Source organism: Aspergillus thermomutatus (assembly GCF_002237265.1).
Source record: "Aspergillus thermomutatus strain HMR AF 39 chromosome Unknown NODE_268, whole genome shotgun sequence".
NCBI classification, from domain to species: domain Eukaryota; kingdom Fungi; phylum Ascomycota; class Eurotiomycetes; order Eurotiales; family Aspergillaceae; genus Aspergillus; species Aspergillus thermomutatus.
In genome coordinates, this window is record NW_020798318.1 from 1 (window position 1) to 18,934 (window position 18,934).

At 51.0% G+C, this 18,934-nt stretch overlaps 5 protein-coding genes across 5 annotated transcripts; 3 read left to right on the forward strand and 2 right to left on the reverse strand.

Moving 5' to 3' along the window:
- Positions 1-120: 120 nt before the first annotated feature.
- CDV56_100049 (Mis12-Mtw1 family protein) lies at positions 121-1,790 on the forward strand (the record flags this gene model as incomplete). The annotated part of the gene is made up of 4 exons (XM_026753668.1): positions 121-696; positions 755-919; positions 969-1,137; positions 1,190-1,790. Coding segments are annotated over 4 exons (1,511 nt in total), but the record flags the coding sequence as incomplete, so codon positions are not given.
- A 5,408-nt stretch (positions 1,791-7,198) lies between these two features.
- Positions 7,199-9,802, forward strand: CDV56_101303 (threonine/serine exporter family protein; the record flags this gene model as incomplete). Its single annotated transcript, XM_026754922.1, has 1 exon — positions 7,199-9,802. One exon carries the CDS (start codon positions 7,199-7,201, stop codon positions 9,800-9,802), a length of 2,604 nt encoding a protein of 867 aa, XP_026610902.1.
- Positions 9,803-10,923: 1,121 nt separating this feature from the next.
- CDV56_101825 (uncharacterized protein) lies at positions 10,924-12,666 on the reverse strand (the record flags this gene model as incomplete). The annotated part of the gene is made up of 1 exon (XM_026755444.1): positions 10,924-12,666. One exon carries the CDS (start codon positions 12,664-12,666, stop codon positions 10,924-10,926), a length of 1,743 nt encoding a protein of 580 aa, XP_026610903.1.
- Positions 12,667-15,494: 2,828 nt separating this feature from the next.
- On the reverse strand, positions 15,495-17,760 carry CDV56_102452 (putative APSES transcription factor; the record flags this gene model as incomplete). The annotated part of the gene is made up of 3 exons (XM_026756071.1): positions 15,495-17,353; positions 17,415-17,601; positions 17,713-17,760. 3 exons carry the CDS (start codon positions 17,758-17,760, stop codon positions 15,495-15,497), a joined length of 2,094 nt encoding a protein of 697 aa, XP_026610904.1.
- Positions 17,761-18,228: 468 nt separating this feature from the next.
- CDV56_102801 (NADH dehydrogenase [ubiquinone] 1 beta subcomplex subunit 7) lies at positions 18,229-18,676 on the forward strand (the record flags this gene model as incomplete). The annotated part of the gene is made up of 3 exons (XM_026756420.1): positions 18,229-18,280; positions 18,368-18,492; positions 18,572-18,676. 3 exons carry the CDS (start codon positions 18,229-18,231, stop codon positions 18,674-18,676), a joined length of 282 nt encoding a protein of 93 aa, XP_026610905.1.
- Positions 18,677-18,934: the final 258 nt, after the last annotated feature.

Below are 18,934 nucleotides of genomic sequence, written 5' to 3' on the forward strand. Positions count from 1 at the left end.
GGCTGGTGAGTGGTTTTTCTGTTTGCGCGGGTTTGGCTGGCAGAGGGCCTGGCAGGTGGTAGATGGTGGATGGGGTTGGTTTTGGGCGCTTTGGCTAACTTCTTTACTTGTCTGTGATAGTGTCGTTTGATGAGGATATTGAGGGATTCCAGTTTACTCGACTTCCAAGCAAGAAACCGAGGTCGTCGGTTGATGCTGCTCCGGAGAGCCTGAATCCCGTCCCTGAGAATCCGCCACAGCAATCGCCTAGGCGAGGTCGACCGCCGAAGAAGAGGACAGAAGCGGTGCCGGAAGAACGCGTGGAGCTCACAGAGAAGAGTGCCGAAGGGTCAGGCAAGAGGCAGACGCGGAGCAGGAGATCCGCGGCTTCAGAGCCAGAACCCCAACCGCAGAGTGCTACACGTTCATCGACGCGGAAGCGCGAGGAGACTGAATCTGTGCCCAAGGAGAAGAAGCGACGAAAAGGCAGACCGAGCAAGACGGAAGTTGAGGCGAGGAATGGCTTTGTGTCGCCTGAACCGGCGCAGTCAGGCACTGCGAAGATTGCGTTGCCTCTAGCCGATACGCCTGTGATCCAGCGGAACAAGGAGATGCGAAAAGAGGCCAAATCGGAAAAAGGAGGGAAGGGGAGGCGGAGTAGCCTGGGGATGAGAGGAAGGCGAGCCAGTTCACTGATTGATTCTGGGGCATCTAACGGTAGGACAGTTCTTGTCGGACTCGCAATGGGGAGTTCCCGTACTGACTACTTTTGCAGCGTTGCCTCATAAAGAGGTCGACACGGCCGATTTCTACAAGCATATTGCAGATGGGCTCCCAGAGCCGCGGAGGATGAGGCAGCTTTTGACTTGGTGCGCCACACGAGCAATTGGAGATAAACCTACAGGAGTGCAACCGGAAGATGCCAGTGCTCGTCTAGCTGGTATTTCATTTCAGGTTCCTTTCATAAAGGCCAGGCTGACGTGCTGTAGCTCGAGTAATACAAGAAGAACTGCTCAAAGACTTTTCAACGAATTCGGAGCTCTCGAATTGGTTTGGGCGGGAGGATGTGAATCCGCCTGCTGTTGTGGTGAAGAAACCGAACCCGAAAAACGTCCAAAACGCGGACAAAATCAAAGAGCTTGAGGAGCAAATACAAAGGTATGTTGCTCGACATGGTTTATATGACACGTAAATGACATTCGACAAACAGGTTGCAAAGGGAGAGGCATTCCCTGAATGAACTTTTACGGCCTCCATCTATTCCACAAGTAAAGCCTCAATCAGAGCAACCGTCAGATACACCTCAAGATCAAGGCTCATCACAAGCCGAACCGGCCGGCCAACCGGCTCGATCATTATTGCAGCCAGAGGCGATAGATACCTCGTTATTAGAGCCTTCGCAGCAGGAAATTTATGCCATGTTGAATCCTGACACAGCAAAGGAACGACGAAAATCGCAACCGCAAGAGCCATCGGCCACTACGCAATCGGACCATCTACCACCAATGCCGCCATCAGTCGTATCTGCCCGTCTATCCCGAGTGACATCAGGCTTAGCACCAACTCTGGACTCGTTCGCAGCCGGCGTGCACGACATCGAGTTATACCGCGCCATGTCGGACGCGGTCTCGACACGGGTACTACGCATCTGTGCGGAACGACTGGAAGAACGGGATGCGAGGAACGCGATGAAGCGACTCGCAATTGAGGGAGGCGAAACCGAAGGCAAAGGTGTCAGTCTCCGGCATGTAAGGCCCAGGGAGGATCTGGGAGTGATTCTCGGGGCTCTCAGCCGTGTGGAGCGACGGTGATCCATTTTTTCCCGTCAAAACACTCGTTGAATATCGCAAAGGAGGATCTCCTGAACGATGATTTTTCCATTTCCATGTCTATGTATAGTTGAATCTGCCTCTGATCAGGCCCGTTCGGTTCGGAATTTGTGGCCACGAGCAGGGCAGTCACTTTTTACTTCTTGGTCGGTTGGGATGCAAGCAATGGGGTTGAGGTGTTATGATTTGATTGATTGCGGATGATGGACACGATGCTGTATAGTCCTGAGACTACAAGTACAAGTACAAGATAGTGCGCTGTAGCGCAATTGACTCGGTACATGAGCATGACCCTACCTTAGATAACACTTATGAGTAATAGGTTAATCACATGTGTCTTTGCCTGTGAATACCAGCATTCTGTGCACTCTCGCATCATCAGCACAGGAGTGCGATATATATATGCTGCAGCATTGGTCGATTCGACGAGCATCTGTGGTAATGAGTACATAGTAATAGAGAATATTAGCTTGCCTGATAAGACAAACAAGAACCTTAAGCAGTTCAATTTGACCTCTCAATTCATGCAATGCAGCATTATCTTGAATTGATACCGTGGCATAGTAATGACAGCACAATCACTACCTGATACTACGGAATATATCAGCAGATCATAACGACTCCACCACCTCCATGCACGCAGATGCATTACCTCTTCTCCCTGTTGGATAGCGAGGATACTGCATCTCTCGAGATCAAGAAACAATGCCATTAGCAGGTAAGCATAGCGTATCCTGGACTACATAGCGTGGGTACTACATAGTGCACACAGAGTACGGAGTATCCATATTAGTCGGGACTTCCGTCATCGGGCCCAGGTTTAGGCTTCATCGGGCAGCAATCTCTCGCGTCTTCTTATATATTCCGTAAGGGAGATGAGGAGGGTGTGAGGTCCAAGCTCGGTGCTACGTAGGATAATCATACACTACTCATACTACGGAGTACTAGTCGTCAGAGTGCAGCTCGGCCTGACCGACTCTTCGTCTTGTTTCTACCAGTCGAAGGAAGTGGTTAATCCTCCGACGATCCAATGAAAGACAGTAGTAAGCTAGGAAGCTGTTTCCACGTGGGGGGTTGGTGGTCATGCTGTGCATCTATATTCTCGATCATCTATCTCTATGGGTAGTCATATTCGTATGCTTGAGTAGGCGGTTCTTAGATAAGATGTATTCATGTGCCAGAACTACTACGACTACTACTAGATATATAGTGTAGTCAACCTTCTAGAACACGGCACTGCGGGTCTGGTCTAGTCTGCCATGTGATAATCATATTTTTTTCTTTCCAAGTTGGCAGAAGCAATTAGCAAGGCAAGTAGGTAAAGGTCTGCCTTCCACATGATCAGAGTAACAGAGCCTATGGGGCAGGCGAAGATCTAGAAGTGGCGATGACTGGAACTATGATAAGACTCGCTTGACCTACTGTATCTACTAGAATGTAGATAGAGAGGTTAGCACTAGCAGTACGGTGGATCCGACCGTCGAGTTTTCTTCCTGGATGTTGCTGAATGCAGCTTGAGTGTTGTCTGTTTTCTTGAGTCCGATCGATGTATCTTCTGGTTAGCGGCTGACGCTGAGTGAGTGCAGCATGCCACGGAGAGAAAACTGCTGTTATTATTACCAAGGTCGGTTTAACTGCTTAAGCGCTTATGATAATTTTTCTTCCTTGAGACTGGGCAATTTAAGCTCTTCCGCAGTCACCAATCATCTTCCCACGCTGAGCATTTTTCTTCCAGTTATATCAGCCGAGACCTCGGATCCACCGTCCAATCCAGAAATAGCAGTTTCATGCCATGACCAGTCCTCAACTCCTCAACGACACGCTGATATCTACTTTATCAATTCAACCACGGGCATTTATCCCAAGTACTCATCTCAATAAAGTGGGAACCGAGACCTTGTCACATTTGCTTTGCCGCCATGTACTTGATACGCACTCACGCAGTGACCAAGTCTCACTATCCGTCCGGGTCGGAAGTGAACCATCCCCGGTGTGACTCTGTCACAGAGTCTTCCTTCCCTTGCCGCCGTTTCTCCCTCTCTCCGGCACCAAAGAAATGAGGATAAAATATTGGTCCCTGCGTCTGCGCCGGTGGCACAGTCATCCTCGGCAACCGTCCTCCTGGTGATACTAGAATGGTCCTGGTTTTAGTTGACCATCCTGCTGCACATGTCGTGGTGAGAATGGGGGAATGAGTTGCCTAGGTATTGTCTTCGGGTTCAAGACACTGAGTAGGGAGTGCATATGATCCAGTCACTGCGTGAATCGAAGCAGAAGACAGCGTGAGAAAGTCGTCAAGTCCTCAAGCAGGAATAGGATCAGACCTACCTACCTACCCAGAGGCTGTGTAACACCCCGCCGCGCAATCACCCAGACTTGAGGCATTGTGCATCCCGTTGACATCATGAAAGGGGTCTCAGGCTGCAGCCTTTGCCTTTAGGTTTTGACTGGAGCAAACATAGCAGCTGGAACCGCACAGATCAGGTTCTTTTGTTAGGTTTCGGGACTCAGGACGAGTGACAGAGCCTTGCTTGGACTGCGTACACACTACTGGGTAGTGGAGATGGTATCATGGTCGATCCTTCGGAGGGTTGACTGCAAGCCACTTCCGGATGAGAAGTAAGGAGTCGGTTGAGGTTGATACAACGTCTTGGGAGGCATACGTATGTTTCATTTTGTTTTGGAACACACCTAGACATTCTTGAAGCTCTTGAAGTGGGGATTGGGCATTGGTATACTTTGTAGTCGCAACTTCAGTGCCAGTATGGTTAGCAGTTAGCAGTTAGCACTTGAGCTATTCTTCGACCCATACCAAACTGATAAAAAGTCATAGCTCCTTTCATGCCAGAAACTACTAGATAGATGGAGGATCATCAGGGGACCACTGCCAAGGGGTTCGACTACAGCAGTCGGGAGGATGTGCTGGCCTGATTCATAACTGCATTTATTACTTGACCTGCAGCTGCAGCAAGCCACCACCACCACTTACTCTCGACCTCACTTGTCCCATGTGAAGAATGAAGATCACTGTTTGATCATTCCCAACGTCTCCAGAAGCTTCGTAATCTTCATACCTTCTTATCACTAGATAGGTATCATAGAACTCATAGTATTTAGTGACCAGGCTACAGGTAGATGCAGATGCCTGATGCTATGTGTCTATTGTTTAGCCCCACCATCCAACCCTCCCACCCCACTTGGGAAGAACTGGACTCTCGCCTCCTGTCGATGAATGTCTGCCTGTCTTTCTTGATCATCCTCAAGCTGGAAAAGCATATCCTTTCCTCGCCTCAACCTATCACACTCAATTCCGTGGCTTCCTATCGGCCATCGGGTTGCCGATGATGATCTTCGTGATGGCGACAACTCCTCCTATTCGCAGACTGCCATTATTGCTCCCCAAGAACCACGGATTCTCCCCTAGTGCTCTCCCCGAGTCCAGTTCCAAACTTCCAACTTCCCAGTTCTCCGTTCTCAAGGAGTTCTAGACGATGGTCCAGTCCGGGCGCTAAACAGCTGCTGATATCGATTAGTGTCTATCAGTCTTCGGATGATCCACATCGCCGGCCTTTTTTTGCCTCCCACACCGCGATGATAAACGTAAAAATGGAAAATGCAAAAACAATGGAAAGATTTTTCCCTTCTAGACGCTGACTTGTGGCTGCTCTGACTCTGGGTCTAGGACTATGTATCTATGGCAGAATCTGTCTCTGCATCGGTGGAGATGCCTCAAACAGATTGAAGTCTGAATATCAATTCAATTTCAGAAAAGAGACAGGAGAAGTGGATAAGGGAGCTTTGCTGTCTTTTCTTCAGAGTGATCGACTGTAGGAGTACAGGCAGCGTACTCCTGAGTCCTGAGCAGAGCACAAGCCAATGTGACTCTGACTCTCTTCCTTCAGTCCCCAGTGACTAGATCCTTTGGCCACTGTGGTACATTATCATGGATCCCGTGGAACTATCTGTCTAGTTTACGGAGTAGTTCTATGCTTATGCCTGAACACCGTTCTAATGGTCTAGGTCTTCTGGAGGTTGGGTGTCACCATCTCTTGATATGTCCCTTCTTTTTCTTTTTTTAATTGTGAATCCATTAAATCAAATTCATCATTGGAGGAGGATGGAAAGTGAAGACCAGACCATTACCATTATTACCATGACTTAGCAGTACCTTATGTTTTCAAAATCCTCTGGCTGGTCTCGGCGACGCATGGTGATCTTCTTCTCTCCAAGCACATCATTGCTATTGTCTCTTCATTCTAGAATCAAACCAAAACGGCCCCATCCGGTGATTTATCCTCTCAATTCCCTTTTTATCTGCTGTCCTCATATCATTTCTTCCAAGGTGTTGTGGCAAAACCTCCGATACAAATCTCCTCCTCCTCCCTCACCTCACGTCAGTTACTTGAAAAGGAAAATCACAGTGTTTTCCTACATCCCCACGGACATCATCCTGCTACACAAATCAAAAAAAGGTCGAGACTAATTGGTCTTTTTTCATATGATTTTGTGCTGAGGCAGCTCTCTGTTGATCAATAGACTTTTTTCCTGTCCCTATCCGCATTCAATTCTTTGCGCTGGCCGAATTCGGCTGCTTCCATCCACATCCTCACACAGACAACCTCAGATCTTTTTTATCTTTATTTTCGATTTCATATTTTTGAAATCTTGTCTTTTAATTGCCTCTCTCATCCTCGCTTCGTCATTTCTCCATCATTACCTTACCCTGGTTTTTCCCCTTTCCCTCCTCGAGTGTGTGTACCTCTGTGCATCTCTCCTCTGTCTTTGCCTTCGCCTCCCCCTCTCTCTTTGGATCTCCTGCAGCTGTCGTACTCTTCTCGCCTGGTCCCTGCTGGCTATTTCATATCCGATCCGTCGACCATGTATTCGTGACGTACTTGCATTCTCGGTAGCGGGATCTTCGCCCCCTTCCATCCCACTGAGTGGTTGAGCTCAAGCTCCTGCTACGATCCCAAGATCTTATCATCCGTGCCCCTCTCCGTCGTCTTCGGGGCCCTTCTGTCCTCTGGCACAAAGTCTGCGAGGTGTGTCTCGGTACTTGCTTCTGATCCTTGGCATTGATCACCTTGTGATGCAAGTGCATATCTGACCCCGTTGCCAGGCTACGCAAATACACCTTGCACGTCCTTCCCGCTGCTACCTCACAAGCAAAGGGGGATACCAGAAAATAACAGATAATAATACATATCTAATTAATATTTAATTCAGCAGAAGCAGCAACACATCAATAACGCAGAACAAAAAAAAAGGGGGGGAGGGCGCGCAACTTGTGAACGACAAAAAAGAATCCAGAGGTAACACAGACGGCCCTGAGAGTCCGTGTGTGTGCCTGCGGAATCCGTCACTCCTGTAAAGAAAGGTTTATCACAAATATGGCCGGCGGTTATTTCGATCTGCCAATATCCTCGTCCAGGCGTTCAAGCCTTACTGATGAACCCCATAGTGCGAGCAGATCCGCCCCAGGGCCACGTACTTCTCCTCTTGTGACTCCCAATGAGAGCTCGTCTCAGGAAAGACCGCTGGACTCTATCAACACCCAGGGCAAGCCTCGGAATGCAGGCATTCTGAAAAGTACGAATCGCGTCAAGTTCACCGTTAGCGAGGCTGGCCTGCTCGAGGCTCCGGCAGCGGGATCGACGTCAGAGACCCGTTTTGACGGAAGGGGGTCGTCACTCCCTCAGAGACCATTGCCTGCCGCCAGCATTCCAGCTGCAGAGAGAGCTCCCCATTCATTTCCTCCGGTGGATCCTGGCTCCAACGCACCTGCAGGTGTCACGGGCCTCGCTGTCCACTCGCGAGCGAGCTCGCTGGAGATCCCAGGGGATTATGAGATCAGTGGACAGAAAGGGAGAGCTTTTCAGTTTGCTCAGGAGCGAGCTCAGCGACTGGCGTCCCTTCTGGGACGTGCTTCCAAATCGCCCAGGCCGAGCCCCCGATCGAGTCTGCCGTCATCACTCGCATCGACTCCCACAGAGGTGGTGCCGCCTTCAGAAGATGGAAGTGAAATTCCCATGATCAGTCTCTCCGAGAAACACTTTTACGACGAACTTCCGGACGAGGATGAAGACGGCCTCCTTGATGGACGAACATTGACCCGAACCTCAGAGGCCCATCAGCTCGTGCGACAAATGACTCGCAAAGACTTTAACTTTCTGACCAGGATCCGCGCTCCGTCCCCAGGACTCCGCTCCGGACAGGTCACCCCCATCGAAGAGAGAGATCCGGACGCCTATGTCGAGCGGCCGACCCATTACCGCGGCGGCATCCTCTCATCCCTTCTCAAGCTATACGACCAGTCCTCGGGCACCAGCCACTATTCCCGCGGCCGATATGGCCACTCCCGCCAGAGCAGTCTGGGGGAGGTCAGCAGCCGGGGTCTCTCGCCGGACCCAGGCTGGAAACCCCAGCGACCGCGGAAGTGGTATGAAAAATCCCCGAGCCAATCCAGCACCTCCCTCTCCGGCTCGACGGCCAAGAACTCGTCCAGCTCGCCCATTGCGATGCTCAAGCGCTCGCGGAGCAGTGGTCCCGTCCCCGGCGCGGGCGGCAAACGCTGGACCAAACCCCGTCTGGAGGATGAGATCCGCATCACCGTCCATATCGCCGAGCTGCTCTCGCGCCAGCGGTATCTCATCCGGCTCTGCCGGGCACTGATGAAGTACGGTGCTCCGACCCATCGTCTCGAGGAATACATGACCATGACTGCTCGCGTTCTGGAGATCGACGGCCAGTTCCTGTACATACCCGGCTGTATGATCATCTCCTTTGACGACGCGTCCACGCACACCACCGAGGTCAAGGTGGTCCGATCGGCCCAGGGCGTTGACCTGGGCAAGCTCTCCGATGTACATACTGTCTATAAGGAGGTCATTCACGACGTGATCGGCGTGGAGGAAGCCATCCAGCGGCTGGAGGAGATCATGAAGAAGAAGAACAAGTATCCCGTGTGGATGCTCATCCTGGTCCACGGGTTTGCGTCGGCGTCCGTGGCGCCGTTCGCCTTCAACGGCCGGCCGATCGACCTGCCGATCGCCTTTCTGCTCGGATGCCTCCTGGGCGTCCTGCAGCTGGTCCTGTCCCCGCGCTCGAACCTGTACTCGAACGTGTTTGAGATCTCGGCGGCGGTGCTGACCTCCTTCCTGGCCAGGGCCTTTGGCAGCATCCGGTACGAAGGTGAACGGCTGTTCTGCTTTTCGGCTCTGGCGCAATCGTCGATCGCGCTGATTCTGCCCGGGTACATGGTGCTGTGCGCCAGTCTAGAACTACAGTCGCGCAGCATCGTCGCCGGCTCCGTGCGCATGGTCTACGCCATCATCTACTCGCTGTTCCTCGGGTTCGGCATCACCATCGGCACCGCCGTGTACGGCCTGCTGGACTCAGACGCCTCGACCGAGTACACCTGCCCCGCCAGCCCGATCCGCAACGAGTACCTCCAGCACTTCCCCTTCGTCATCCTCTTCACCCTCTGCCTCGCGCTCGTCAACCAGGCCAAGTGGCGCCAGATCCCCGTCATGCTCTTCATCGCCTTCGCCGGCTACGTCACCAACTACTTCGGCGCCAAGCGCTTCGCCTCCAGCACGCAGGTCTCCTCCGCCCTCGGCGCCTTCGTCATCGGCGTCCTGGGCAACCTCTACAGCCGCCTGCGCCACGGCCTCGCAGCCGCCGCCATGCTCCCCGCCATCTTCGTGCTCGTCCCCTCCGGCCTCGCCGCCAGCGGGTCCCTCATCTCCGGCATCGCCTCCGCCGAGTCCATCACAACCACCAACTCGCCCTACGCCGTCATCTCCAACGGCACGCAGGGCTTCGTCGACGCAGCCCGCAACATGACCCACTCCGAGGACCAGTTCCACGGCGTCGTCTTCGACATCGGCTACGGCATGGTCCAGGTCGCTATCGGCTTCACGGTGGGCCTGTTCCTCGCCGCGCTGGTCGTGTACCCGCTCGGCAAGAAACGGAGCGGGCTGTTCAGTTTCTAGCTTCGCTGCAGCGCTGCCATTATCAAGTTCTCCTCGGATGGATACGGATACCTTGTGTAACCCCCCCTGCGTCTTGTCCTCAACAAATACATTCCATGCATACATCCACGCATACGTCGCATACATACACCATCACGAAGCGCATTCATCTCATCTGTTATTAGCGTTGTCTTCTACCTTACCCTGTCCTACCGTTCGTCTCCGCTTGTTTTGATATGATTTGCTTCGACCGCTAGGTCACATCCCCCCTACCGATATCCCTACATTTGTACCATTGCTTTTGAGCTGATTTGTATTCGAACACTACTGGATTGGTATCGATTGATTGATGGTGAGTACTGCGTATTCACGGCGGCTTTGTTCCTTCATGTTATTATCTTTTACTGTTTGGTAGCGAGTATGTCTGTTGGTGATTATATGCAAGAAACAAAAGCACAAGTCGTGATTGTGATCGTTGATCATACTAGTTCTGAAGAGACTCGAAATATTCTTACCTGATGATGCCCATGAGCCACGATCGATAATGCTCAGTCAATATCGAGCTAGCGATCAATCATTCAATCTGATATACCTGTTTTGCTCTGTTCCTAGTGTAAAGGTTGCTGCATCCTTGATCTATTACTAATGGGGCTGTGGGATGCTCATTAGAGCAATATGTCTGTATGAATACTTGATCCATTACTATGGAATTGACATGCACATAGCCAGATGTACATACAGGTAATAAGAGACACATGGAACATCAAGCCAAGCAGGATCTCGGTTCAAACTTGGAGATTGTTCCTGCAGCCTTGTTCCATGTGTTCATCAATCTCTTCGAATATTAAAAGAATGAAAAAGTAGACGCGGAAAGATAGTAAGAAAGAAAGTCATTCATCTCCGACTTGATGTATCATGCAACTGAACAAGAGTCGGTGGTTGGGCGTTCAGGGCGTTCCAAACACTCTGCCAAAGTCAAGGAAAGCAAATATCATAATAATCAAAATCCCGCCTCAGGACGATTGATAATCCAGATTAGTCTGGGCCACAGCAACGGTAAGGAGACCAAGAGGACAAAAAGAAAGACATCCAAAGTGGGGCAAGTCCGTTACGTCTCAGTCACATTATGTACGACGTTCAAATTACATGAACAAGGTCTTGCGCTTTTCGGCGCTGGAGAGCACGAGCATCGGCGTCTTGCGCCTTTCAGGAGCCTGAGCTGCCGTCTTCTGACCTGCGACGACAGCAGCCACAGAGGGTGGGCCGCTTGGCGGGGATGAGACTTGCTCCGCGCGAAGATCCGCAAATTTGCCCCCGAAGAAACTGCCATCCTCGCTGACAGGGGTAGTCGTGTTATAAGGACTGTCCTGGGACTTGCGGTCCCGCGAGGATCGCTCCTTGCGCTCAGAGCCAATGGCACCGTTAGCAACAGCGCGCAAACTGCCCAGGCTAGGCTTGCTCGAAAGGCTTCCACTGCGAACAGTAGCGTCGTCGCCATCAGAGAATGCAAAGTCCTTTTCACTAGCCGGAGTATTGGTGCCACCGCTGCTGGTGTATCCAAGGCTCCGAGTCTCTCCACGTCGTTCGATCCCCGCACGCACAAGGCTGTGAATGGCACGTCGGCGCTGGCGAGTTGCAAAGTTCTTGCTCCCCTCGTGCTTGGAGGTTGGCTTGGCCACGAGCTCTTCCAGGGAAGGAGGGTTGCGGGGCTGACGAACGGGATGCTCTCCAGCGCGGTTTTGACCGGGCCCGAAAGTGCCCGTAGCCGGTGTGCAAGGGAAGACAGCCGACTTGGGAGCAGTAGAGTTGACGGCAGCGCTGTTGGCCCGGGCAATGTCGATCGTGGCTCTTGCTGCTGGATTAACGGACGAACTCTTCTTGTGACCCCGGCGGAACGCGTTGGCGGATGGAGGTGGAAGAGGAGCGACCTCCTCAGGAGGCGATGGGCTGGTTCTTGGAGGCGAGACTGTCTGCTGCCTTTCCAAAAGGGACTGCACTGATTCCGAAGGCGGGGACACCTCAGCATAGAAGGCCGGAGTCTGCATAACGGGCGATTGATCCTCCTCTTCCCGGTAGGGCGAGGACGCATTCTCTTGCATACAAGTGTTGTCGTAAACATAGTTGTGCTGACCAGTTAGAGGATTGTAAACAGAAAAAAGTCCCGGTTGACCAGGAACGGGCTGCACCACGGGCTGGACACCCTGCTGGAGCTGCTGCTGGTAGAAGCCCATGGCGGGGACGGAAAGAGAGGGCATTTCAGGGACTTGCCCCATGGACACACCGAGGTTGAGTCCCTGAAACTGCTGTGCTGCAGCGGTGACGCTAATCAATTGCTGCTGCAAGCGCTGTTGCTGGGCAGCCAGGAAGAGATTCGTCGACATCAGTTCCGCGTAAAGGTTCTCGTCCATTGGCATATCACCCGCGATGTCGATGGCCGGAGGTGCAAGCACCTGTTCCGGCAGAGTGTACATCGGCCGCGATGTTCCAATGTCCAGATGTTGATTCGTGGCAAACGAACGCCGGGGAAAGCTAGCTCCCGTCGCAGTCTGCGGAACACGATCAGCTGTGCCACTGGTATGGGCCCCATATCTTCCTGTTTCCAGGCCAAGATGCTGCTGACGCTGTGATGCGGACGGCAGGGTCGCAGATTTGGGAGCAGTTCTCAGACCCGCCAAAAGATGCGACCGGCTAGTACGAGGGGTAGGGGGAACCGGAGCCGACGGCTGGGACTCATCGATGGTGGAAATATGTGGGGGAGGCACGCTCAAACGTTTGATGTTGGAGCCTTTTCTCCGAGAAGCAAAACCGGAACCAGGAACTCCGAGACCGTTGCCGTTACCAAAAGACGAATTGTAAGTCATTTGAGCAAGACCGCCAGCGTCCATACTCAAGGTTCATGTAAATGCGATATAGACAATATGTGCACGAGATAATAAGGAGTAGTATCAACACGCCGTGAATGGCAAGAGGGAGGTGGATCAGTAATTAACAACTGCTTCTTTCGACGAAATACGTTATTATGACGAGGTCGAGAACACGCAGGATGGAGGTAATCAGTCGACTTCCTCGGACAAATTGACGAAGAGTGAGGAAAGAGTCGCTGGTGATGTGATTTTGTTTGGAGAAGAGCCAGTAGACAGGACCTACGATGTGTCAGCATGAGCAAATCAACATCACCAACCAAAGGTAACTAACTTGTAGTGATTAGAGAGCGAACGATTAAATTCAACGAGGACAGCAACAAGATGATACCCGAGCGTAGAATGAATGAGCAACTCAATGTGTCACACCTTAGCCCAGAACTGAGGTGAAGGTCAAAGGCGGCGACGATAGATGCGATCCGACGGTGAGAGAGACGCGGAAATAAGAGCTAAGTCAATATATCGTCGAAGAAGAATCCAGCGAGTAGTCTCCGATTTGAAAGAAAGATAATATGAACGAGTGGAGTGTGCTCTGCAACTCCAGCAGTGTCGAAGGACGCTTGACGCGAGATATGCGGAAAGAAGCTCTGACACAAGCGATGGCCAGAGAAGAGGAAGTAGAGAAAAAAATCGACACGAACAGGGAGAAGTCACTTCAAGGAGGAAAAGTAAGACTTTTGTTCTTTTCCTCTATTAAACGGTTTTTATTATTTCTCCTGATATCCCGCACAAGAAAAAAAAAAAAAAAAATAGTCTCTCTCTCAGTCGCGAGGGAAAGAGAAGAATAGGGAGAAGGTCGACGGTGCGGTGGAAGAAATGGGAGTTGGGGGCGAAGAAGGTGAAGGGAAGGCCTCCGTAAGGTGACAGTGTTCGGGTATCGGTCTGATACGCGCCAGTCACCTGCTTCGGGTTTTTCTCGTTTCTTTTTCCGCCCGCCTTTTCCCTATGACGGGGTTCAGCAGTCGAAGCTCGATGTAGATAGAGGAAGGGATCCAATGGTGATTGGGGAGCAAGGTAATTTTAATGCAAGAAGACGAGAATAAAAAGAAGTATCAATCAGAAGATAGAAGCTGTGGAAGATGAAGAAAAGGGGGGAGAAGTGAAGATGGATTAGGTTGGATGGTGGACGGAGATGTATGGGGAGGAAGAGGAGAAGGAGATGATGAACTGGAGGAGTGAAGAAAGAGTGAAGAGTGAAGAGATGGAGAGGAAAAGGAAGAGCCTCCTGATTGAAGTCAACTAGACTACTAGAGTCAAGGCGTTGTTCCAATCTTAAAGGAAGGTGAATGTTATTATTATTTCCGGACAGTCGGGTGGGAAATGATGGGTTGAGACAGTCAGTGGTTGGAGTGTCAGATGCATGCATGCTGAGTGGCTCGCTTGGCAAGCAATCTAACCAGACCCAGTTAGTCTATAGAGAACAAAGTATGAATGGACATTGCTGATTGGTCAATCCAGGAAATAATCATTAGATGAACTAAGGTAGGTACCTACCTAGTCTGATTGATGCCTGAGGAATGAGGACAATGATCACAACCCTGCTTGGTCTGATCTAAATTGCTCCATTGTTGTCAACACAATACATGACCTAAAAAGGTACATTGATTTCATCAAGTACTTGTCTCTGTCATAATTTTCAGTAACACAAGACAACACCGGTAGGTATGGAGTACTACCTAGGTAAGGTAGTAATTTCCCCCCCTACCAAACAACAACCATGATTGGTCGAGGTCTTCGCGCTCTATCTGGATGATCCCAGTCTAGCGTCTTCAACGTGGCCTTGCTCGCCGCCAGCCAACTCATCTGCTGCAGGATTCGTCCAGGAACCGCCGTGCGCTTCTTCTGACTGGCCTGTCAGGCGGTGCTGTACTGCTTGAAAGATGTGCGATGTGCTGCCTGCATATGATGCTCTTGAGCCAATAGGACTGCAGGATTGGCGTTTGTAGGCTGTTCACCCTTAATGAGTCTAAGCTAGGTACCTACGTTGTGACTCTCAGCTGGATACTTGGGTTGGATTGGGGTCCGGAGATGGGTATCGTATTACTTGAGCTACTATCCATTATTTCTGCGGGTTCAGCACGTCCTGAGACGGGGTGTTGAAGAGTAAGCACAGAACTAGATAGGATTCTCATGATGGCATGACTTAATGGAAGAGCTGTACATGGTATTCTTAGCTGTTCTTGCCCCCTTTAACGATTTGACTCTGGCATTAACAGCAAGATGCTTAAAACTGCTACAGGTGGAGGCTCTATACTTTTCTCCCTTGCAAGCAATGATCGCCAGTTGAGACCGATCATGATGTCACCCTGAGACAGTCTATTACAACTTCTATCTTATGTTTGAAATCCTATCCTCGAAGAACATCCGTTGCTGTTCAGCATAATTTGGTCTGTTACTATGTACAATCTCTTCATTCACTGTAGACCAGTGCCAGGCCGTTAGTACTGTCCCGGGGTTACCACGGATGAAAGATCACATGCAATACTCGAACCAAGATAAGTTCTCAAGAATCGACTCAGTAGTTGGAAACACGAGATTCATCAAAGACATGCGAAATTGAGCTTGGGTATCTGCTGGCCAGACATTGCATCATTCTGTCAGCCGGGAGTGCAATGAGCATCGGAAGTCATGAGATAATGAAGGACAAGCAGAGAAGAAACAGGTATGAAGCGGTAGAAGGTCCCCTGCTTCGGAGTGAGAGTAATCAAGAGGGCGTCGTATGTGGCTCTGACAACCCTACACTGTTGAGGTGATGAATATCGACATGCTTCTCGGCCAAAGTCACACCCCGTTCAGGCGTCCACAGAGACTGTTGGTCCAGAGAAGGGGAGCGACGATGGCTCCTTTTGAGACGGGAATCGCTTTTGCACTGGTTCAGGTGATTCGCCGCCCGGTCCCCTTCCATTCATTCGGTCAAACTCCAACGTCTCCGCCAACTCCGTAGCCATGGGATCTAATTCTTCCTCCTTTAGGCCTGTTGCAAGAGCGACGAGCCTCCGATGCACATCGAATTTGGTGCTTACCCCGGCATCGGCCGTCTGCTGGGCCAAATCCCTGACAGCTGCGCGGCGCGTTTTCTGTACCGAGCATAGCTGTCGCGCGAGCTGATAAGTGATTAATAATTGGTTCTGTTCGGTCGAGGAGGGCATCATGTTTTCTTTCGCCGGCGAAGGCATTGATGTTAGTCGCTCTTTCAGGCGAACTTGTTGAATTTGTTCCAGAAGAGATTCGTAAGTGCTTCTGAGTCGCTCGTATCGTTCAAGCTGTGCCTCAATCGGCTCTCCTTCGGTCTCTTTGGCTTCCAAGGCGGCAGTCTGCCTCTGAATCTTCTGCCGATCGAGTTCCAACTGCTCGTACAAAGCTTCGGGATTCGCGACGTCGTCTGAGTCTGGTTCATTAGACTTTATACGCCCGTAACACGCCGCGAGCTTCTTATTAGTTTCTGCCATGATGACACTCATCTTGGAAAGTAAGGCTGAGATGGCAGGGGAAGCTTCGAGCGGAAGAGCAACAGTTCGGTCCGAGTTTTCCAGGACAGTGAGATCACCTTCTGTGTGATCGTTCCCCACTGTTATTGAAGATGGCGGGGGAGGAATATCCCGCTCCGGGGGATGTGCTCTCTGAGTAATGCTTGCGGCCGTTTCGCCTTTCTTATTGACCAGATCTCCAGCTCGCGGGCAGTTCCCCAGAAGCAGATTGACCAAGCGAAATGCGCCATTTCGAGCTGCAACTAGAGCGGCTGTATCCCCATTGGAGTCTTGGCAGGAGAGCAGCAGGTCAATTTCGTCTCGCGAGCAGGTATTGTGCAACTTCTCCAACAGGACTTCACAGTAATATCGAGAGCTCTTCCATTTTCCTTTACTTCTGGTAGTTTCCGATATGTGATGGAAAATGGTGGCGCCGAACCAGTCCCTGAACGAGACAGTGTCAAGGAGTAGGTCCAGAAGTGCCGGGAATGTCCTCTTCTCATAATTGTTCGTAAATAAAACAGCGCGTACTAGAGGCGTTTCTTCATGGACGGATAGTGCCTTGATATCTGCACCCCTTCGCAATAGATCTTTCACAATTTCCAAATCACCCATTGCACAGGCCCAATGAAGAGCGGTATTGCCTGAATCATCAATTGGACGATCCACTTGGAAATTGGCTGGAGGTTGAGGAGGCGGAATCCGTGTTGCTTCCGGGGCGTCCCCTACTGTCATAAAGTAATCTAATAGCTGGTCACCATAGAGTATGTGTTCCTGCTCACTAATCGACATGGCAGTGACTTCGTTCATGTCGCGCTTACGCTTTCGAGAATAAGAACCATGTTGCGACATAGGCATCATCTCTTCATCTGCCACCATGGACGATGACTCGAGTGTCGCCTGCTCAATCGATTCGTTATCGTCAAACCCGGGGTTGATTTCAAATTGTTCGTGCGGGAAGCTCGGTGGTCCCATGTTGCGAATGGGTTTGGCAGCATTGAATACCTCCTCTTTCACAGCTTTCTTTTTGGAGGCCCTTGGTTTCGATGACGCGGCGGAAGTATGTTTTGGTGCCGGCGGAGGAGTGCGATCTCCTGCTACATAGTCGAAAATCGGCCTTAGCTTGTCAATGATGTTATTGCGCTCGGCGAGTAAACGACCCTCGGGCAGTGGGATCCATGTTCCTATCCACAATTTTAGCCGAAATGACAAACGCCTATCACTTGACCATGTAGGATATCATACCCTGGTATTTGCCGTAACCACCCTGAACCTTCTCATGAATCCCTTTTTGGACTTCACGCTCGAGGATCCGGGTTCTCGCCGGTTTGTCAAAGCCAGCTACTTTGAGAATATGTGTGGCATTGATCCAATTATCGCCTCGTCGGCGCATAACACTTTCACCATCGATCTTGAACTCGTAGACTGGAACCTATTGAACCGTATCAGACTGCCTTCGCGGCGGCGGAAGGGGTAAGTTGGATGGAAAGAGGGAGGGGAGCAGAATCGAGGTTGTTCGGAAAAATAGAGGGAAATAACTCACGCTGCTGTATGTAGCAGAATAGATTTTTGAGAAATCCACCGCCGCCATAATGCCCGTCTCCGCAAAGTTCGATGCAATCAGTATGTTCCCGAGCTGTTAACAGCAGATGATTTGACGCGGCTGCACGGCTTCTGATGGCCAATCGCGAAGCCTAGATTCACCCTTTTTCGGGCATTTAAGAGTATGAGACAATATAGGAGCCCAATCAATTATAAAACGGCAGCTTTAAAGACGAAAAGATGAAGTATTAGCCGCCAGTGGCTCGTTGAAGACTCAGTGACATCCTAGAAACGCGATGCTTTGCAGGCTGGCTAGTGAAGACGCGCCTGGGAGGAAAGAACCGCGTAAAGTGGTCTTGGGAGGCGCTAGTCCTATTGCAGAGCCATTGTCACGTGGTGTCACCTGACGGCATCGCGGAACGAAGGAACAGCATGCCAGCAGGAGAGCTGCAAATATCGCTGCTCGGTCGCTTATCCTTCAACCACACTCTTCCCTGCATTGTTTTTCTCCATCAAGATGACTGTCGCCGAGTCAGTGAAGAGCGCCGTTGGGCTTGGGGATAGCACTGGTATGTTTCGGTGCCATTGGCATTCGAATCTAGAAATCGGACGCCGAAGGATTAATATCTGAAATGGCTGCTAACCCATTGAGATAGTCGCTTCCCGTCAAGAAATGTCCGATGCTCGTCTTCCCCTTCCGTACCGAGACTCCTGTGCACACCTCCTGATCCCATTGAACCGGTGCCGACAGCAGGAGTACTACCTTCCCTGGAAATGCGAGGTATTACAACTGTGCTTGCATCCCAGTACAAGATATCGGGGTTTCCTCCAGCAACTAACTCTGTGAACCTCTGCTACAGGATGAGAGACACAGCTACGAGAAGTGCCAATACGAGGAATTCAAGAAGCGCGTCGCCAAGATGGATGAACTGCGAGCCGCGAAGAACGGTGCTCGGAGCAATTGATTTGTGAGAGACCAACTGTGCACTCGAAACGAACGGAGGAACGGACTATGTACATAATAAAGATTCTGAGGTTATTTGTCCATGCACTGACTGGCGTTGGGATCTTTCTTCGCAATGAAGTTGCCGAGTCTATGCCAATGAGCACCCAAGGCCTGTTTATCCGTTGAGGCTCCTTTCGCAGGAACTACATATCTTTACACGATGCTGAGTTGGTCATGTGTATGAGCTTTTGTCCGCTCCAAAGGTGGCCGGTGATTG